The 22,757-nt window shown below is 40.6% G+C and overlaps 1 protein-coding gene across 2 annotated transcripts; it reads left to right on the top strand.

The window, feature by feature from the left end:
* Positions 1 to 21,274, top strand: LOC139335165 (solute carrier family 2, facilitated glucose transporter member 1-like). 2 transcript variants are annotated; one of them, XM_070968641.1, is made up of 10 exons: positions 1 to 228; positions 2,262 to 2,354; positions 4,480 to 4,640; positions 4,735 to 4,975; positions 13,190 to 13,352; positions 13,603 to 13,790; positions 19,518 to 19,622; positions 19,737 to 19,838; positions 19,924 to 20,127; positions 20,325 to 21,274. In XM_070968641.1, exons 1-10 carry the CDS (start codon positions 211 to 213, stop codon positions 20,514 to 20,516), a joined length of 1,467 nt encoding a protein of 488 aa, XP_070824742.1. In that variant the 5' UTR covers positions 1 to 210; the 3' UTR covers positions 20,517 to 21,274. The 2 variants fall into 2 exon arrangements, with proteins under 2 accessions (XP_070824742.1, XP_070824740.1); XM_070968639.1 differs by having other exon boundaries at positions 20,288 to 21,274.
* The last annotated feature ends 1,483 nt before the right edge of the window (positions 21,275 to 22,757 follow it).

Genomic DNA, 22,757 nt, shown 5'->3' with positions numbered 1-22,757 from the left:
TAAGCTTCTTACTGCAGCAGGTGAATGGAGGGAGAAACTGAGAAAGATTTGTTTTCATTGATGTTGGACTAAATGATATTATAGACAGCAGCATGATGACATATATTGGTAGAATGTAGAATACATGGACCTGACAGATTAATATCGATCCGGATTCTTTAATACTGCAGAATTGAAGTCTGGAGTTTGTGAGTAATCCAAGCAGCCAGGATGGAGACTAGCAGCAAGGTAACTGCTTTGAGATCAATACATGGCAATGGTATAAAGTGACTAGTCTACTGGCGACCTCAAGTCTATCAAGTTATATAAGTCAGATAATAGCAAGGCCTTCTGACAGTGCTTAAGACAAGGTCATACTGAGTGAATAATGTAGCTCTGACAATAATATCTGATAGTAGTCCAAATAAATGGTCACTGCAGAGCACACACACAGGTCCACACCATTTCTTTATTTTTGCACTCATATAAGCATCATTTTCTCATTAGAAGGACTGGCTGACATTCAACACCAGGGGAAGTGATCACACTGTGTTTTGGATATATCTAAATTCTATAGTATTTAATAATATATACTTTTATTTTTATTGTTTACAGCTTCAGTGATTTATAGAAGGCCTATGGTTTTTTGCAGTTTTATGTAGGGAATCAACATAGTTTACCTCTATTACTTGTATAAAGAAGTATCAACAAAGTTTCTAAAGCATCAAAAGTAAAAGTACTTATAATGCAGTGGTATGGCACCAATTTATTATTATTGCATGAATTATTAAAGATTCATTATGAATTTCTACTTGTAATTTGTCAAGATGGAACTAATTTTAAGTAGTTTGAACAGTTTTTTAATTGCATCAGTTATCATACATTGTTCTATAAGATCATCATTGGTTTTGTATGTAAAAAAAAAAAACAGCTTCGTGTACTTTAGTATGTTGTGTTGAATTTATCAAGGCAAGTATCTTTGAGGATATTTTCATTCTCTCAGCTGATGTGGAAGGGCATATTGCTGGCTACAAAGCTAACTGTGTTGCACTCACCTGCTTTTGGGTTAGGTTGCGTCAGGTAAGGAGATGTGTTTCTTCAGGGCTTTTTCAGGGTTATGGTAACCCTAACTCTCTTGGCTCCTTCACTCTCAATCAACAACATATCTGATCGTGTCTAATTGATCAAGAAGCAGATTTACTGTAAATTGACAACAGGTGTTTAGAGTGAGTTCCAAAATTGCTGTCTTTGGTGCTGAAGTATGTGGCTTGCAAAACAATGGGCCCTTGGGCACAGACAAGTAAAAGGCAGCAGGGCCACCTTGTTCATTGTAGTTTTGTAGTGACATTTTGCAGATTAATATTACAATAAAGCCTGCGATCGACTGGCGACTGGTCCAGGGTGTACCCCACCTCTAGCCCGTTAACGGCTGGGATAGGCTCCAGCACCCCCCGCAACCCCGAAAGGGATATGCGGTATAGAAAATGGATGGATATTACAATAAAGTGCTGTTGTTTATTGAAAAATTAACTTCAGTATTTTATTCTTGCCCATGATGAAAATAGCCTTCAACTCATCACCATATTCAAACATATATAAACTGCTTTACTAATTTTAGTATAATCTTACTGATACCTAAGTATGCAATGAGCAGCTGAATTTTGTATGGATAACAAACCACCAATGTTAAAAATAAGTACTGAATGGTAAATGGTTTCATCAGATACTCAATATATAATATAACAATATATAGAATTGTTGGTTTCTTTGTAGATAAAAGAGCTTGGTCTGTACCAGCTCTATATGGAAAGTGTCCTGAGACAACTTCTGTTGTGATTTGGCGCTATACAAATAAAATTGAATTGAATTGAATTGAATTGAATTGAATATGAAATTATTTTAGATCAGAAGCAAAACAACTTGATCACCTCATCATTATTGACGGTAGGACAGTCTGCGCTTGACTTGTCACATTTTTAAATTAATAAATGTTTCCTTTCCCACACAGTCCATGACAACAACAAAATGCAGGGATGTGAGCAAACTGTGTGCCTGGGTTTACACTTTACCATCGACTTGACATTAGGTGATTTGTCCTCATCAGTGTCTGATCTATCTATCTAAGCCTGTTCAATTACAGCGGGATGTCTTTGAGTCTACAGACTATATTGTAGAAAGGGGAAATACACTTGATTTTCAACTTTGAGACCTTTGCCACATGTATGCTTAAGTTGTCTTGTTTAACGCAGAACTTTACCTGTGTTTCTCTATTATAATAACAGGTGACACCCCATTTGATGATGGCTGTTGGGACAGCTGTGATTGGTTCTTTCCAGTTCGGTTACAACACTGGTGTCATCAATGCTCCTCAGAATGTAAGTATTTTGTTGTGTTAGAGATGATTAAAAAAGCTGAAAAGGCAACAACAACAAAATAATATGCATAAATTGCTGTATTATAATTTACTATCCTAACAATCACCTATAATTTCCTTGATATATATATATATATATATATATATATATATATATATATATATATATATATATATATAATGTTTTATTTCTATCTTTACTACAAAGAGCCCTGTCCGTTACTGCATTATCTTTGATTGAAGATCCGTTTTTAGGAAGATTGATCTGTAAATAAAAACATCTAAATTTTTTTTATCCAAACATGCAGAGGAGTAGGGCAACTTTTTCAGTCCTACATAGGATCTTCAGGCTTTTTTACAAGCTGGATTCAGCCCCAACAACCTCTGCCAAGAAGGTAGAGCAGCTCCCCAGATCGGAATCCCATTGAGAACTTGACAAAAACCCACAAATTCTGACAAACTCCAAGCATTGGTGATGCAAGAATGGGCTGCTATCAGTCTGGATGTGGCTAAGTTAATTGATAGCATGCCAGGGTGAATTGCAGAGGTCTTGAAAAGGAAGAGTCAACACTGCAAATATTGACTCTTTGCATAAACTTTATGTAATTGTCAAGAAAAGCCTTTGACACTTGTGAAATGCTTGTAATTATACTTCAGTATAACATAGTAACATCTGACAAAAAGATCTAAAAACACTGAAGCAGCAAACTTCAGCAAACTGTGAAAACCAATAATTTTGTCATTCTCAAAACTTTTGGCCATGGCTGTATGGCTGTTTGGGAAAGGAATTCTGCCCACATCTACAAAGATGTGACTGTTTAAAAGTGAATCAGGGGATGACAAAGAATGGAAGACCCCCACATTCACCTTGTATTAACATACAATTTGTACCTGTATATCTTATGGGCTCTTTGAGGCTGTACTTTTTAATGGGGAACAAACTCCCTTCACTCTGAAACACAGGTGTCACCAAAATCATTTCGCACTTCAATTATCTCCTGTTTGTTATACTGCAATACTTGGCTTGAGAAAATGTTTCAATATTGAATGGTCTTAATGTTTTTCAAAGATAAAGTGCAGTGGCACCAAATTCACATCAAACATCAAGAGATTCCTGATAGTTATACAAAGCCAAATATTTCTTTTTTGGTCTATTTTGATTGATTTTATTCAGAATTTCTTTAGTATTGAGACAATTCGAAAATTGCTCTATTTAATTCACCAACAGCTTTATCCACCAGGCTGTTAGGATGTCAAACTCTCTCTCCTCTCTACCCTCAGCTCCATCCAACAGGCTGTCAGAAAGCTGTCTTTGCACTACTACGCCACTTGTACACTAAAGTCAAACAGAAAACTTCTGAATAAATATAAATATAATATAAATCTGAATAAGAGTGAAGTTATTGAATGCCCCCCCTCCAAAAAAAAAAAAAAAAGTGGTGTATTATAACCGGAAGGCAACCACTGATATTGGAAGTGATTTTGGTGACATTTCACTGTCATGTTTTTTCTAAGCTAGGACACTGAGACAAGGGGGTTTGAAATAAACAATGTCTTCCAATCTTGAAATGTGCAGCAGATGAATCAGATGATCCAACAGTTATTTTGAGCAGGCAATACTGGGAGCAGAGCCAGGGTTTGGTGGTGAAGTGGTAGATGAGTCTCAGGTGATGAGAAGGAGGTGTGGACAGGTGCAGCCAATCCAGTAGGTGAGCCTGCGTGACACACCCAGGCAGACAGGGAAAAATGAAACAGAGACACAAGGAAAAGGGGAGGCAGACTACCAAACCTAACACTCCACTGTATAGGAGAGAAGTCATTGAAAATTTCCCCAAACTATGCAAAAGCCCCCCTCCAAAACTAATTGTTGTAGTATAACCACCAGGACACTCCTGTTGATTTACCTGAATTTGATGGCACCACACTGTCTAAGAGGAAAGTTCTTAAATATTTTTCCAATTATAGGAGGGGTAGAGCGAGGGATGATTCTCCACTAGTTATCCGATTGCAGACGGCATCATTCTCTCAGATGTATTTTGAATATTTATATAAAATATATATTTTGAAATAAATTGTCTTTATTCATTTTACACACTGTGCCAACTGCATGTTGTTTTGTGCTTTAGATCATTGAAAGCTTCTACAATGAGACATGGATTAGCAGGTTTTCAGAGCCCATCTCTTGGACTACTGTAACAGCTCTGTGGTCCCTCTCTGTGGCCATCTTCTCTGTGGGAGGAATGCTGGGCTCTTTCTCTGTCAGCCTCTTCGTCAACCGCTTTGGCAGGTAAGAAATCGTCCCATAACCAGCAGCATTAAATCACACCTTCTTTTAAAAATGACAAAATGACCATTAATGAATGCCCTTATTATCTCTAAAGGAGGAACTCCATGCTCATGGCCAATGTGCTCGCCTTTAATGCTGCTGTGTTTATGGGCTTTTCCAAGATGGCTGCTTCCTTTGAGATGCTCATCATTGGACGTTTCATAGTGGGTGTCTACTCTGGCCTCTCCACTGGCTTTGTGCCCATTTATGTTGAGGAAATCTCCCCCACATCTCTCCGTGGAGCATTAGGCACTCTGCATCAGCTTGGTGTAGTGATTGGCATTCTCATGGCACAGGTGAGACCCTTAACTCTTGAATCATGATTACCCTCTTGAAGTCACTTGAAAATGAAGTCACCAATAACTATCCAACCCTTTTCACATAAGGTCTAGAACAATTTATCAGCCCACGCATCCAAAAATATCAATGCCCAAACAAAAAATTCAGAAACTTCAGAGGCATCTCAAAAGACTCACCACTGATGCAGCTGGCTAAAGCTGGCTAGCAAGAAAATGGATACCTTCATTAGCAGGCCATCAGTGAGCCCACATAGTGTTGTCTTGCCTCAGAGATAAGAGCAGTCTCTGTGCATGCAGAATACTAAGCGTGACACAAATTAAGGCTACTGTGGACGACATAGAAGGGAAAATCTGAAGACTCGTCCCATATGGACAAGGCAGGTGGTCGGGTCACTGCACTGGAGGCACTGCTAACACATCCAAATAACAAATTGAGACTCTCAAAGAAATGTTACGTTTAAGGACCCAGGACCCAAGAGTAGACTTGGAGACTATATAAAAACTCAACCAAAGGCAATTTGGTAACCACAAATGCTCCTATTCTCTAAATGTGAATCCCTGTGTGTCGCAAGCAATCTAATCCCAGCCAAATCATGATCTTTAGCCACTAAATCAACTACATCTTGGAGAAGAGTGGTGAGTGTCTGACAACAGAAAGTTGCCTGATTTTGTAGTCTGGGCTTTGATAGTGATGAGGGTGCAGATTGACTTACCAGTACCCCCACCACTACTGATGAACCCTACATTTTGCAATGAAATGATCAGATCACAGTATAGCCACTCACCTGTGTTGATGTGGTGCAGTCTTCTTCAGGTAACAGCCACACCTGGCCTTATTGTTTGAGCTCATCTTCTGAAGGAATTTGAGAAAGGGAGGAATTATTAGAGGTGCCAAAGATAGGTTGAATTTTTACTCTTGTGGATGGGGTCCAGGAGGTTGATGAGGACTGATGAGTGTTGCTAGTCTTCATTACACTGCTCTTATGGGTGGTTGTGTAACTGGATAGACAGGGAGACAAGAAATTCAAGGTTGGTTGATTAATTACATGATGTCATTTAATCTTTTAATTGTTTACTTAGGCCTTTAATGAATACCCCTCACAGTGGTTTGTCACTCCACTTGGAATCCACTGCCAGTGTCCAAAAATCCACAGAGTAATCCGTAACATGATCCCTGTCATAGGCTTAAAAGATGATTAGAAGCATTTCCATAGTGATCAGGGTGGTCAAACACAGCAATAAACTTGGTGGCAAAATGCCCACAGAATTGCTTGCATGCACCACCTTAGCCCACGCCAGTGCCCTTCCTCTTAATAACCTCATAATATATCGTACCTTGGACTGGTCCAAAGTGAGGATTAATGGCTGCTATTTGAAAACCATAGAGAACTGTAGTAGGAATCCACAGCATTTCTCCCAATCATCAGTGAAAGGCCCAAGGGTGCAGTTTGTTAGTGGTATAAATCGAGAGTGGTATACCAGGGCATGCTGGATTATGAATTGTTCATCTGAGACACAGTAGAGCAGGGCTGGCTGTGGCTGGAATCTTCAGGAAAAACACTGGAAACAAATGAGGACCAGGATGTAGTAGGCAAATGAGACAATGGAAAAACCAACACAAGTAAATTGCAAAGAGCTAGGAGAGTCACAGGTGTAGTGTTATGATCTATCCAATCAAAGTATATTTTGTAGGACCCAAGGGGCAGACAAAAGGCACAAAAATAAAAGGAGCACAACACACAATACAAAACCAGCCAAAAAACCAAAATCTTAATTACATCGTGGCAAGCGGGTAGGAATAAAATGCACAACAATACAAGGGAAAATAAACACGAGACAAGATAAACTATGGCTAACAAGGTAACAAAAACTGAGACACGCTCACAGGTGACTGGGTAACAAGAAGCTCTGGAATACAGCAAGACAAGGAATGGCTGGAAAATTTAGCATTAAGCTCAACAATCTGGCAGCGAGACCATGCCACCACACTGCTTAAATGCAGGGGGAAAATCAGTGGATGAGCGTCAGGTGTGCCGTCTGCCCTCCGCACAGCCAGGCCACACCTCCACTGTGGAAAACACATGCACACAGCCCCTATACAATGAGCCAATGGTTTAGCTCATTGGCCCTCTCAAAGCTGCCAGCTGCTGGTCTGTCTCTTGCCTTGAGCCCTGTTGAGGCCCTGGTTCCTCTGATGCTCTCTGCTGCAGAAAGGGGGAAAAACGTGTACAGGTGCAATCAGAATTATTCAACCCCAATTATTCTTATTGGCAAAATGTACAATTTCTAAGCTGTTTGCAATAAACAAAGTACACAAGAACTATTTAAGTATTTCAATGAAACTAATATTACAAGGGTTTTGATCCATCAATACAAAATGCTACTTTTAATAACTACTGCAGTCTCAAAATTATTCATGACAAGCATCTTCAATACTTAGCATAGCACCCTTTTGCTATTATGACCTGCTGAAAATGTGATGCATAGCCAGACACCAGCTTCTGACAGCGTTCCTGAAGAATCTTAGCCCATTCCTCATGGGCAATGGCCTTGAGTTCAGTAATATTCTTGGGTGTGCGTTTTGCAACTGCCTTCTTCAAATCCCACCAGAGATTTTCTATGGGGCTATGTGGACTTTGAGGTATGCTTGTCCTGTTGGAAGGTCCAATGACGCCCGAGCTTCAGCTTCCTCATGGACGGCATGACGTTTTTTCCTGCCCCCACGCTTCACTATAGGCAGCTGGGAGAGCTTCTCCTAAAACAGGGTTGGGATGATGGTGTTAAAGGCAGAGCTGAAATCCACAAACAGGATCCTGGCGTAGGTTCCTGCGGAGTCCAGGTCCTTTAAGGTGGGAATTGGTGGAGGTGACTGGAGCTGGAGCTGTTGGGAGGTGTTGTGGGGGATGGTTGCTGGACTGTCCCTTTGTCTCTCAAAGCGGCAGTGGAACTCGTTCAGGTCATTGGCTAGGCGTCGATCATTGATAGAGTGGGGGGCTTTAGGCTTGTAGTTGATGATTTGCCTGAGCCCTTTCCAGACAGATGCAGAGTCATTAGCTGAGAAGTGGTGTTGGAGCTTCTCAGAGTACAGTCGTTTAGCCTCTTTCACCGCCTTGCTCAACTTGTACTTCGCCTCTTTGAATCTGTCTTTGTCCCCACTCTTGAAGGCCTCTTCCTTTGCCAACCTTAGCTCTCTGAGTTTGGCTGCGAACCAGGGTTTGTCATTGTTGTAACTCACCCTGGTGCATGATGGAACACAGCAGTCCTCGCAGAAGCTGATGTAGGATGTCACAGTCTCTGTGTACTCATCCAGACTGTTGGTAGCAGTCCTGAACACATCCTAGACAGTAGAGTCGAAACACGGCTGGAGATCCTCCACAGCCTCACTGGTCCACTTCCTTGATGTCCTCACTACGGGTTTGCAGAGCTTTAGTTTCTGCCTGTAGGCAGGAATCAGGTGGACCATGATGTGGTCAGAGTGGCCGAGTGCAGCGCGGGGGATGGCGTGATAAGCATACCTGAAAGTGGTGTAACAGTGATCCAGAATATTCTCCTCTCTGGTCGGGCATTTAATAAACTGTCTGTATTTGGGGAGTACGTGAGTGAGGTTACCTTTGTTAAAGTCGGCAAGGACAATAACTAAAGAGCCTGGGTTGGTCTGCTCCACACGCAGTATCTGGTCGGCGAGCACGCGCTGTGCACATTGGCCTGCGGCGGGATGTAAACGCCGACCAGAATGAATAAAGTGAACTCACAGGGTGAATAAAAATACTTACATTTAATGGTAAAAGATTCCAGGTCAGGAGAACAGTGCTGCTGGATCACTGTCACGTCATTGCACCAACCGCCATTGATGTAGAAACAGATTCCTCCACCTTTAGTTTTGCTGGAAAGTTCTGTGTCTCTGTCAGCGCAGACGAGTTGGAAGCCAGCCAGCTGCAGTGCAGAGTCCGGTATTAATCCACGGAGCCACATTTCGATGAAGCACAAAACCGCAGATGAGGAAAAAGTCTCTGTTTTTACCCCACAGCAGTTGCAATTCCTCCAGTTTGTTGGGCAGTGAACGCATGTTAGAGAGAAATATTCCTGGTAACACTGTGTGTAGTCCGCGCTGGCGGGCCAAGCGCACCGGCCCGTTTTCCTCTCCTCCAGCGTTTCACTGCGTGAGCAAAGGTGAGCACACCTTTGACCAGAATGTCCAAAATTTTGTTGGGAGCAGAAAATTAGGAGATAAATCCACTGGTGTTGTAACCCTGATGTTCATGAGCTCATCTCTGGTGAAAGAGCTCTGGGTACCGTCACAAAAAAACAGACACTGCATGAAAAACCACATTTTCGACCGTAAACCCCCGCGAATTTCGTTGATTTTCGGCGATTTACGGCAAGTTTACGGGGAACTTTGCCGGCTCCGAAAATTGTCGGAAACGAACCATCTGTCGGCGGGGGGCGTGGTTAATCGCGCCTTCGCGAAGGTGTGAATAGCTCTAATTAGCACATGAATGCTACCGACGTTGATCTACTCAGGCTGGCCTGCTGACTTCACAAACAACCATTGGATGATTCCACAGGCATTTTAAAAGGAAACCATCATGTGATTGGATAGCAACTCCAATCACATGAGTGAGTGATCATGTGATTGGATGACAACTCTGCTGCTATTGGTCATCTGTGCGCCACAAATAATAATAATAATAATAATAAATACATATTAAATTAAATACTATATAATAAATTAATATATTAAAATTTGTTATTATATATATATATATATATATATATATATATTTTTTTTTTTTATTTGATTGATGATTGATTGATTTATTTGGCGATCCACCTTCTACACTACCACACAGTAGAACACAAAGAACACAGTTGACAGAAACATTTTGAAAAAAAGCCTTTAATGAAATCGTGACACACACATTAACAAGGATCAACCAAGTAAAATCAGTGACTACTGGGGGAAAAAGCAAGGAAATGTGCAGAGGGGTTCACTGATAAGAGTCTCTGGGTTGGGCCATGCCGCTTGTCCATGGTGCATGAAAAAGAGTCTAAGGCCATTGGAAATGCTTCTTTGCTGCCTCTGGGTCATACTGAGTTGGCGCCTGTCAGTTTGAAGGGGACCCGATGCGAAGCCTCTTGCGGTGTGTCACCACATACTTTGGGTCGCTCTCCAGCCGCTCTTGCAGTGTCTGGCAGAGTTTGGAGAGCTAGGACACTCCTTCTTGCTTCCAGCAGCTGTAAATACAGGTGTTAATATAATATTAGTACTGCTAAGAAACAATAATATATGTGAGCATATTTGTCAAAAACAATGCAGCTAATAAATAAAATTCAGCCCATTTTTACATTGTTGTGAAAATAAAGCAGCATTCATGGGACTCTTACCTGCTTCCTTCTTTGTCTGCTGTGAGCTGAAATCTTCACAGCTGCTGCCTGAACTGAAAGAGCTGCCTGGGCATACCTGAAGCTCCTCCACACCATCTCATAATATGTCTTACAGGCCGCTGAAAGAAAATATATATTGGTTTGAAATAATTAAGGACAGGCTTCAGTAAAAACAACAACAAGAAACAACAGAAAGGGTTTAAAAGACTGCTGTCCACACCATCCATGTCTGGACTCCCAGTTAAAGTCGCCATCAAATATGACGTCACCGTTTCGTTGTAGGGCGAGTTTAGTCTGTAAAACACAAAAAGTACAAACAGGTCATGCAACGTTTACGTTTACTTATATTCTGCAGAATATTTCCTGTGTATTTTATTAACTTACCCCTGCTCAGGTTCATATCGGCTGTCGTGTCCGTCACTATTGTGCAGACGTCGCACCTTTTCCTTTAAAATACAAAATACATTGTAATGTTAAATGTAACGTGAACAATTACCAAACGTTCAGAACGTAGTGCAATTAGAATAATAACGGTTTGGCGCCCTAAAAACTGCACAATGTGGTACTAAATGCTAACGTTACGTACGTAACTTACGCACCCGTCTCTTCGTCTCCGCAGCTGCAGTTCTGTCGGGGCTGCTCCTCCAGAGCGAGCAGTCTGGCTTTTATCACGGTCATTCTCCTCGCCAACTGCGCGATCAGCTGCGTTAGCAGCCGAGACAATCCACTGAAGACGCTCAGCAGTTTCTTCTCTAAATTGTTTGGACTTTCTGGATATGGTCGCTCCGCAGCCAGGCCGTCCACTCGTCACAGATGAGTGTCTTCTGGGATGAACTGAAGACGACGTCCGGCCATTGTATGAACAGAGATAAAGTTTGGCAGGACCCGAAACGTAACTGTTGTAATCCAAGCTCGATTCACGTTCACAGACGCGCCGAGGTCGTTTTCTGCAGACGTCATTGCGTCAGAGGAGGCGTCCAATCATATGCGAGGTTGCGCTCTCGGAATTTCTCGCGAGACCATTTTTGTTGCGTAGAATGAAAAACATGCTGTGATTTTGTGAGGTACTTTGATTTTCTATTTTTGTACCTGAATATTTTATAAAACATGTAAACTTCTTTAAAGTGACATCATCGAAAATAAAAAGTTACTTTGGTGTATGCCCTTTTTATTCCTACTTAAAGAATCACACAAACATTGTTCATCTGGTGTTGTGGTGGCAAAATGTGAAAAATTGTGACCAGTGTCCAAGAACTGTAGATGCTTTAATTTTCACAATTTTGATTTAGCAATTTAAGTGGAAAATTAAAGACCTTTGAGAGTCAGGACACTTATCCTGTATGTAACCTATAAAATTATTTAAACACACTTTTAAATCCTCATGAAAAAAAAAATCTTTGTATTCTGTAGGCACAGAACACACACACACACACACACACACACACACACACACACACACACACACACACACACACACACACACACACGCACTCCAAATCCCAATTTGCATTTGTATAGCTTTGCAGCATTTACATTTGCATTTTAACACCTCATGGTCACAGTGGCTGAGGGAGAACTTCCACGGCAATTTACAGTGACGGAAATTGACGGAAATGTGACTTTTCATCCAGTGAGATTTAACACACAAAACAAAACAATGCGCAGCAACACACCGAGGCAGCCGTTCTGATATTATATAATATGTATTATATATTACAATACATATTATATAACTGTATTTTGTTTTATTTAGTTTATTTTTATTTTTATTCCTGTTTATATTTTTTGTTACTTTTTCTGAATAATTGTGTATACATCCTGTGTTTGCTGTATGTTTAATTGCTACTGCAACAAAATAATTTTCCAAATTGGGATCAATAAAGAAACCATCTAAGTCTAATTCATCTCAAATGTCCCAGAAATTGTGCATTTATGTGTGCAAAAACCAAATTTTTGCGGCGCTCACGGGTGGGGTGGGGCACCCAGGGATTTCTTGCTTGAAGCCCTAAGAGACCCTAGCAATGCCACTGGTCATGTCTTTTTATCAGCCAATCACACTTTCTCAAAGTATGCTTCACACTTAGCAACGGGGTCTACCAGGCCTCCTCCAAAAGATAAAAGTTTCAGTCCCTTCTTGCTTTGAGTTACTCTTAGAATTTTCTTAAATTACTCCTAAGCTGGGACTCTTACTACATTGTTTTAGGCTAAAGTCAGAAGCTCTCTGAATGTGCTCCTACAATGTTTGTGAATATTGCCCTTGGTCTCTTGAGATGGACAGATTGGGGAGGGGGGCTGTGTGCTGGAGGTTGTGGGTGGCGGGGGTAGGGCATTGGACAGGAAATACAGTGGATGTACAGGGTGGGTGTGATTGGAGTGTTGTGGAAAGGGGGGCTGTAGGTGAAGGTTGACCAGTACACAGAGGGGCTTGCAGCAGGGAGGAATGTACAGCATAAAAAAACAATGTTTATTAGTTTGAACATATATATTAGATATATATAGTGTATATAGTGTTCATTTAGGTATAGGTAGAAAAGGATTTGTAAATCATTGCATTCTGATTTCATTTATTCATTACACAGCTTCTTAACTTTTTTTGGAATCTGGGCTGTAAGAAATTTAGATTTCATTTACTCTTTTGGGGGGAGGGGGCTGCAGCTTCTTGTGAAAGTCAAACTGGCAAAAACTAAATGAATACTTGTGTACATTTTTACATTGGTGTTAAAGAATGTTCCTGTTAGTTTGGCCATGATCTATACATGTATAATGTTCAGTGTACTATACAGTGTTGTATACATGTGCAAGCAGTATGTTGTGTGTGCTGTGTAGATCTTTGGGATTGAATCCTTGCTGGGAAATGCCTCCCTCTGGCCTCTCCTCATGGGTTTTACTCTGCTGCCAGCTGTGGTCCAGTCTGTCCTGTTGCCCCTGTGCCCTGAGAGCCCCCGATACCTCCTCATCAATTGCAACGAGGAGAGCAAAGCCCGCAGCAGTGAGACACACACACTTGGATGCACACATTTCCTACACACATTTCACAAAAAACACATGTATAAAGAAGTAAAAGCAATCATGATATTCACTACTCAAATATATAACTCAGTTATAGTGAAATGAACTGGCACCAATTCTTCCAGAAAGGAAAACCTCATCTTTTCATTTCACGTATCCTGCCAAGCTCATCTGGCAACCTCAATGTGTGACAGTTTTTATAAATCCCATTCTGAACTACTGTTTTTCAGTCTTGATGAAGCTGCGGGGTACTGATGAAGTGAGTGAGGACATGCAGGAGATGAAGGAGGAGAGCCAGCAGATGATGAGAGAGAAGAAAGTGACCATCCTAGAGCTGTTTCGCTCCCCCATTTATCACCAGCCTATCTTTGTTGCAATCATGCTGCACCTCTCACAGCAGCTGTCTGGAATCAATGCTGTAAGTCAAAAGACCACTGTGTCCTATTCATTGAGGTCACTGTCTACCCGATGGTACAGTCTTATGCAGGTCAAAGTAACAATTGTATGCATCACAAGGAAGTACATATTTGATAGTTTTTAGATTTTCCTACACTATTTCTATTCAATTCAGTTTTATTTCTATGGCGTCAAATCAAAACAGAAGTTGTCTCAGGACACTTTCCATATACAGCTGGTACAGGCCGTACTCTTACTACTACTGAGATCCAACAATCCCCTCATGAGCAAGCACTCAACAGTGGCAAGGAAAAACTCCCTTTTAACAGGCAGAAAACTCAAGCAGAACCAAGCTCTGGGTGGGCGGCCATCTGCCTCAACCGGTTGGGTTATAGAGAGAGAGAGAAGAGAGAGAGACAGAAATGCAGTCACAGTAACAGTGACAGCTCTAATTCTAGACTCTTAATATAATATATAATATATATAGCATAGTATACACATATATATTTATGTATGTGGCATATGTATGTATTAGTAACAGATAATACATGTACATAATACAGTACTATGGATCTAATAAAAATGAAAGTATGACTAATTGTAGTAGCAGTTGCAGTGGATGTCAGGCAGGGCCGTGTCAGGAGACATAGTTACAGTCCACATTCCAGGTTCAACCACTATCCATGGGAACCTGCGAGACATGAAAGCACAAAGACTGAAGACTAGGGAAGAAGCTAAGTTAGTGACGTGCCTGGTAGGACATGAAAGTGTACATGTTGAGAGGGAAAGAAGAACAGAGGAGCTCGGTGTATAATTGGAAGTCCCCCAATAGTCTAATCCTATAGCAACATAACTAGGGGTTGGTCCAAGGCAAGCCTGAGCCAGCCCTAACTATAAGCTTTATCAAAAAGGAAAGTTTTAACCAACTCTTAAATGTAGAGAGGGTGTCTGCTTCCTGGACAAATACTTGAAGATGGTTCCACAGGAGAAGAACTTTATAGCTAAATGCTCTGGCTCCCATTCTGCTTTTGGAGACTTTAGGAGCAATACTTAAGCCTACATTTTGGGAAAGCAGTATTCTAGTGGGGTAATAGGGTATTATGAGCTCTTTAGGATAAGAAGGTGCCTGACCATTTATGGCTTTGCAAGTGTAGCACCCCACTACTGTCACTCTCTAAAATGGGAGAAATCACTTTGACCGGACTGATGGGGCACTTGGGTTCGTTTAGGTTAAAGGTAGCTACCCGAAGGTTTACCTGATAGGGATAAACTTAGTTACACCTCCCCTCTAACTGGTTCACACCTCACACACTTACTTAACATTAAAATTAACTGACCCCAGACAATGTTTAAAAGTGAAGAAGAGTAAAACTTTACTCAAACACTGCAGGAACACACATATTAAAATTGTTATGTAAGTCCAAAATGGTCACCTTAGGTGCCCTTTAAAGTGTTCACCACTCTTTGAAATAAGAAACAAGTTAGACCAATTGGCAACACAAATTATCAGACAAAAGTACTGTTGTAACTGAGTATCAAAAAAATGCAAAACCTTAATATGGCACTTAACATCTGAACCTTAATGTCCAAAACCTTGCAGATAGTTAATGCTCAAACAGTATAAATGCAATTTCCTATTACTTAATGTGTCCCCACTCACGCACGCACGCACACGCGCGCACTCGTGCGTACACACACACACACACACACACACTTTAAACAAGAAAAAAAAATGTTGCAGGCCTGTTAGCTGCTCCGGTACTGCCGTTGAAATTTGGTCCAACAGGAACAGTTTTCCTCACCGAGAATGAGTGTAGCGGTTGTATTCACATCAAATGGAAATGTCTTCCTCCGCAACAGCGCAGGAACCATAGGTGGCACTCACAGCATGCGGGAACGTCCTCTTTCTCCGGCAGTGCAGAAACCATCCGTCTCACTCACAACAAGTGGAAACGTCCTCCTCTTCCGCCGGCACACCAAGCACAGAGTTCGGGCGGAACGACCTGTGTTGGCCGTCTCCGAAGGAAACCACACAGCAGCAGCAGCCAAACTCCACCAGCGAGTTGACCTAGTCCGTGCACGTCAGTGGCTCAGTCGTCGGACCTCCCATAACTTCGCCCCGATGTCACCAACGCACTCACACGAACACTCGCCTAAGCCAAAAGTCAATTGGCGAGTAAATGTGCGATGGCAAATTTACCAGAAGTTCTTAAAGTTGCACAAAAACACACAGAACAAAAGCCAACCAACAACGAGTGATGTGCGCTTTCCCCTATCACTTCTCTTGTCTCTCTCCCACTCACCTTCCAATCATCTCCAACAGAATGATCTGACCATCAATGCTAACCAATCACATTGACACACAAATTGACAGCAATCTTGTGTGTCCCGACCCTTTCACGCCTGCACATTTAACATCATAATCCTATATTTTACTTATTTACTCAGATATTTTAAGTGTTTCCAATTAATTACTCTGGTCTCTTACTAAAGATTATTTTATCCTCTTGGTTTTATCTTATTTCTCATGTTTTATTTTGGTTTTCAGAATAAATCAAATGCACTGAACCCTTTATTGGCCTCGCCAAATTACTTTACCCCATCTCCCTGATTATGTTTATTTAACTTTTCTTTTTGAAAAATATATTAATTTAAATCCCCTTATGCCCAAAAACAAATTAGTTTAACCCATATTTGATCACCGGGCTACACAGGTAAGGACACGGATTTTAAATTCTTAGAGGGAGCCAGTGCAGAGTGGCTAAAATTGGAGAAATATGATCTCTTTTCCTTGTTTTTGTCAGAACACGTGCTGCAGCATTCTGGATCAGCTGGAGTGTTTCTCAACGAATCTGGGCAGCCTGATAGTAAAGAACTGCAATAATCCAGTCTGGAAGCAACAAATGCATGGACTAGTTTTTCTGCATTGTTTTGAGACAGGATGTGCCTGATTTTTGCAATGTTATGTAACACAACAAAGATAACTCCCAGATTCTTTACAGTGGTGCTGGAGGACAGTGCAATGCCATCCATAAGTGCTACAGTCATGAAAAAAATTATTAGACCACCCGTGTTTTCTTCGATTTCTTTTTCATTTTAATGCCTGATACCACTAAAGGTACATTTGTTTGGACAAATATAATGCTAACAACAAAAATAGCTCATAAGAGTTTAATTTAAGAGCTGTATCTAGCATTTTCCATGGTTTTCTTGATAATAACCAAAATCATTTAAGTTCTTACATCAAATAGCTGTGGCATTGTATTGCCAAAACCAGTGCTTTTAGGCATTCCATGTTTTCTTTTCTGTCACAATACACACAGGAGTTAGTACTTGATTGCATAACCATTGTTTTTGATGACTGCAGCCATGCATCTTGGCATGCTCTCCACCAGCTTCTGACATTGTTCTGCTGTCACAGCAGCCCATTCCTGTTGCAAAAATTCAAACAAATTTGCTTTGTTTTGGGGCTTCTGGTTCTCCTTTTTGAGTTTGATGATGTTCCACAGGTTTTCAATTGGATTTAGATCTGGTGATTGAGCAGGCCAAGGCATGGTTCCAATGTTCTGGTTCTCCATCCAGGCTTTAACTGACCTTGCCATGTGACGAGGGGCATTGTCTTGTTGGAAAATCCAGTCATTCAAGGCAGGAAAGAGTTTATCAGCTGATGGAAGAAGACTGTTTTCAAGAGTAGCCCTGTACGTGACCTGGTTCATTCACCCTTCATACTATTACATTTGCCCTGTTCTACCCATACTGAAACAACCCCAGATCATCACCAATCCATCCCCATGTTTTATTGTAGGGGCAAGACAGTCTGGTTTTAGGCTTCTCCAGGCTTCCACCTAACCAGTAAGTTGACTGGAGTGGGCATCAACTCAAAATTGGATTCATCACTGAAGAGAACTTTAGCCCAATCATCAACAGTCCAGTCCTTGTGATCCGTAGCAAAGAGTAACCGGGCCTTCCTCTGCCTTTCGTTGATGAAGGGCTTCTTCTGTGCCCTGTGTGACTTCAGACCAGCTTCAAGAAGTCGTTTCGAACTGTCCTTGCTAAACAAGTCACATTTCTCAACAGTGCCCACTCATTTTTAAGGTCCCTGGTGGTCTGACGATGGTTCCTGACACAGGAACGGATGAGGGTACGGTCCTCTACTGGGGTAGAAAGATGTTTCCTGCCTCGACCAGCTAGCAATTTGGCAGTACCATGTTCAGCTTGCTTTTTCTTGGTGAGATGAACGGCTGTCCTGGAGATCTTCAGTTTTTTGGCTACCTGTCTTTCACTCATGCCAATTTCCAGCAGTGCCAAGACAGCTGCTTTTGTGGCTTCACATAATTCTTTTGTTTTAGGCATTATGTGAGAGCTGACAACTTCTGAGTTGTGCTACAGCTTGAATGTAAGCAGGAAACCACTCCAGGCCTTTGCATGTGCAGTGCTGCTTATGACATGAAATTGCCTCTTATATACCCTGGAAATACAGCTAAGCTTAAGCATGTCAAATAGGACATAAAGTATTATGGAATCAGCTGCATTTTTTTGTCATGTTCATTGTATTCTTCAGGTAATATACCTTTAGTGGTATCAGGCACTAAAATGAACAAGAAATTGAAGAAAACAAGGGTGGTCTAATAATTTTTTTCCACAACTGTATATCATCAGATCCTGAGTTTCTAGGCCAAGTACTATAGCTTCAGTTTTTTTCTTTCTTCTTTTCTTAGGTGGGTATGATGTGCATAGCAATGAAAAAGTATGGAGTGTTTCCTGATATTGTTCCTTAACGGAAGCATATATAGGGTGAATAGAATTGGTCCAAGCACAGAAATCTGTGGAACTCTGTGACTGGTTTTAGCATGCAAAGAGGAATCATCATTAACGTGTACAAACTGAAATCAATCTGAAAAGTAGGACTTAGACCAGCTTATTGCAGTTCCCTTAATGCCAATGAAGTATTCCAGTCTCTCAAATAGGATACCATGGTCAATGGTGTCAAATGCAGCACTAAGATCTAACAAGACTTGTAGCAGAGACAAGTCCTTTGTCTGATAAAATTAGAAGGTCATTTGTAACTTTAACCAGTGCTGTCTCTGTGCTATGATGCACTCTATATCTCGACTGGAAATCCTCAACTACACTGTTGTTATGTATAAAGACACACAACTGATTAGCAACTGCTTTCTCAAGAATTTTAGAGACAAAAGGGAGGTTAGATACAGGTCTATTGTTGGCTAAAACCCCTGTAACAAGAGTAGGCTTTTTGAGAAGAGGTTTTGTTACAGCTACTTTAAAGGACTGTGGTAAGTAGCCTGTTGATAGAGACAGAATGATCATGTCTAATAAAGAGGAGCCAATTAAGAGTAAAACTTCTTGAAGCAGTTTAGTTGAGATGGGGTCTAAAATACAGGTTGATGATTTTGATGAAGAAATTATTGAAATTAGTTTGTCAAGGTTGAAAGGATAAAAGCAGTCTAAAAATATGACAGGTTTAACACTATTTTTATGGTTTAATCAGAATCTATTGTGGGCAGAAGGTGATGAATTCTGTCTCAATTGTAAGATTTTGTTTTTTCTATCATGTTTCACATTGAGTCTTAAGATACTCAAATATTAAGTCAATCAAGTTTCAAAGCAGACAAGTCCAAGTTAAGTAGCAATTCTAACAGTAGTTTTAGTGAGTTCAATTCTTAGTTCAGGTCTCTGAACTCTAGTAAATGTAAAGTAACTGATTGTTGTGTCATATTATTGTGGTAAGGTGTTTTACTACTCGACCGGGATCTTTGAGAGAGCAGGGGTGTCCCAGCCTGTCTATGCAACCATTGGTGCAGGAGTGGTCAACACTGCCTTCACTGTGGTTTCCGTAAGTCACAAAAGAACCATTTGAAAACAAAGCAAAAAAAAAAAAAAAAAGACTGTTGTATAGGTGTTGTATTATACCTTTATTTTGTAATAAGATACTTTCTCTCATGTGCAGTTGTTTGTAGTGGAGCGTATGGGCAGGAGACTACTTCATCTTACTGGTTTGATGGGAATGGCAGTTTCAGCAGTTTTTCTAACTGTTGCCATGACATTGTTGGTAAGTGTTTGAGATCACCTTTACATAATCCATTAGACTTTTCAAATAAAGTGTCCAAAAGTGTGTGCTGCACTGTGTTCCTCAGGACCAGTTCAGATGGATGTCATATGTCAGCATTATGGCCATCTTCAGTTTTGTAGCCTTTTTTGAAATTGGCCCTGGCCCCATCCCCTGGTTCATTGTGGCTGAGCTCTTCAGTCAGGGGCCCCGGCCTGCTGCCATTGCAGTTGCTGGTTTCTCCAATTGGTCTGCCAACTTCTTAGTAGGGATGTGTTTTCAGTATGTTGAGGTAAGACAGCTTTAATTAAAAACTATATTGGCATTGTATATCTATATTCACTTTATCTTCAGTCCATTGATGCCATTAACCTTCCTAACTGCTGACTACATGTTATAGATTGTGTCCATCATTGACAAGAAGTCATGTTGTACCTTTGATGTCCCTGCAGCAACTCTGTGGCCCATATGTCTTCATCATCTTCACAGTCCTGCTGCTTGGCTTCTTCGTCTTCACCTACTTCAAGGTGCCAGAGACCAAGGGCCGCACCTTTGATGAGATTGCAGCAGGTTTCCGGTCTCATGGTCAAGGTGCTGACAAGTACTCGGCCCCTGAAGAGTTCAACACTCTTAGGGGGGATGACCCTGACCTTTGAAAGCTGCTATTCATGCAGATACTAACATACATCAAAGCTACCTATTACACTTTGGACACACTTTTAGAACACTACCATCATGTTTCAGAAATCCCATAAAATAATGTTAGGGTCAATATTACAGAAGAGGTTTAGGCTCAAGTAAAGATGGATGACCTGAGGATATCCCTGATATCCCTCATTCTGTACCACAGTTCTCAGCACAGACCATCATGCAATAGGCTTTTAAAATCCAGTGAGCAAGTAAATTGAGTCTGTGAGATGCTAGGATGTGCTGCAGTAGAAAAAGTAAGGTGGGATTATTATGCAGAGTTATATTATGTAGTAATATTCTGATTCTGATTTCTTTTTTCATGTTAGGTGAGCAGTTCCATTTTCTATTTTGGAGTTTAAAATGACCATGTTGAAGCATTTGATCGACTGCTTAAATTGATATTAACATTCTCTGTTGCCCACAAGTTCACTGTGAAAAAGTAATCACATTATCACAATAATAGAGAGCACCAGTAAGGACTGGTGTAACATTGGCATGGGTAAACAGTGATAAAGGTGTTTTACAGGTAATGGAAAATCTTTGCTGTGTTATTTTGACTTTCTAGGTCATCATTATGAGATTTTACTTGACATTTTAAACTTTGCCATAATTATTTTGTTAGAACTGTAAGTGTATTTCCACCCACCTGTTTTATGTGTATATTCAATTTTGCATAAAAAAAGAACCTGACTGAAAATACTGCATGTTCAAAGAGTTGGTGAGTAAATGAGGACATCCATGAAATGTGACTTCAAGATCAGTGGTCACTTCCAGTGAAGTGCTGAAAACATCAGATCTATTTGGAACAATGAGGAGAATATACTCTTCCTCAAATTCATACATGATATTAACAGTAATTTTATATTTCAAGATCCTTAAATGACATCATCAGTTGTGTCCCCTTCTTCAGCAATGGTTTAATGGCACTGTGGAAAATTAGCTCCAGATACTGTTCAACTTCATCAACCAATTAACCCATATTCACACTACAAGAGTGGAAACACATGTTAATCTTTTGCTGAATTTCTGAAAATATGATTAAAATTTGCATTACATTTGGCTGGAAATTTGACTCCTGACTTGGTCTCTCAAAATTTTTGCTACCAACTGCCTTACACATGCTCTGGGGACACAGTAAATCTGTTTAGACAGTCACATTATATGGGGATTCACATGCCTTATGGGGACAGAATGCAAGTCAGGCACGGCGCTAGGATTTCAATTTTGGGTGGGCCAGAGTTACTTTGGGTGGGCCTCTTAATTACAAAATTTAACGCTGTTTCCAACTGGTAGTCTCACTTAAACAAATATGACTGGTATCATACTGTGGAGAGCGAGTACGTCTAGCTGATTATGCCATGTTCAAAATCTTTTTAAAAAACATTTTCAACGCCGTAGCTTATTATTTCACCGCGACAGTTTGTATTTATTACAAGTGACACACGCGGCTTATCTCGTTATCTATATTTTCGCTGTGGATCAAGTGGATCAATACATCAATACATCAATTCATTACGAAAACAGACATTTTAATGCCTGTTAATTCATTTTTGTTTGATCTGACTGCATTACTCTTTAAACTGATTGCAAGGAGAGGGAGAAACACAGCGATCAGAGTACTGGGTGAGCTACAGTGACTTTTAAAAGGAGAGAGAGCTCGGTGCGCTGCGCTGTTCATTCATGACCTTAACCGTCTGTGAAGACAGTCAAGTCAGACAGGAGTATTTAGCTCTACCTCCCGTATTGTCTACATTTTCTACAAGTTCTAGTTTCAATGGGAAATGCATTTGCAGGTATATAAAAAAAGCAATGATATGATTCCCTAAATATCACTTTTACATAGTTGGAAAATGACGTTTTACTGTATTCAACATAAAACAGAGGGCGAAAGTCTGACTAAAAACGCACAAAATATCCTTTAACTAAAAGTGAAGTTTTTATTTACAATTCTCACAGACACAATTACTACATGTTTTCTCTTTTGATACTCACAGTAAAGTATGCCATAGACAACACGAGAGAAACAGGCTCAGAAACGGCAAAGTAACACTGTGTAATGGACCTTATTAACCAGTAAAGTTTTAGTCAGAGGAGTTGAACAAACCCACACAAGACGGACAGCCAAGTGTATAAAATGTATACTTTATTAATATTCCTAAAATTACACTAAATTAGGATGCAGGGTTATGGTGGCTATATAAGACACAGAAGCAGCCAGAGGGGAGAATCACA

The sequence above is a fragment of the Chaetodon trifascialis genome, chromosome 8 (assembly GCF_039877785.1).
Source record: "Chaetodon trifascialis isolate fChaTrf1 chromosome 8, fChaTrf1.hap1, whole genome shotgun sequence".
NCBI classification, from domain to species: domain Eukaryota; kingdom Metazoa; phylum Chordata; class Actinopteri; order Chaetodontiformes; family Chaetodontidae; genus Chaetodon; species Chaetodon trifascialis.
The sequence above is the reverse complement of the archived record's forward strand: the minus strand, read 5'-3'. Positions and strand labels throughout refer to the sequence as shown.

Excerpts from the sequence above, each read along its gene's own strand:
- LOC139335165 (XM_070968639.1), top strand. Across the intron at positions 4,976-13,189 it reads TTGGCATTCTCATGGCACAG|ATCTTTGGGATTGAATCCTT; the intron begins GTGAGACCCTTA and ends TGTGCTGTGTAG. Across the intron at positions 19,623-19,736 it reads CTGCCTTCACTGTGGTTTCC|TTGTTTGTAGTGGAGCGTAT; the intron begins GTAAGTCACAAA and ends TCTCATGTGCAG.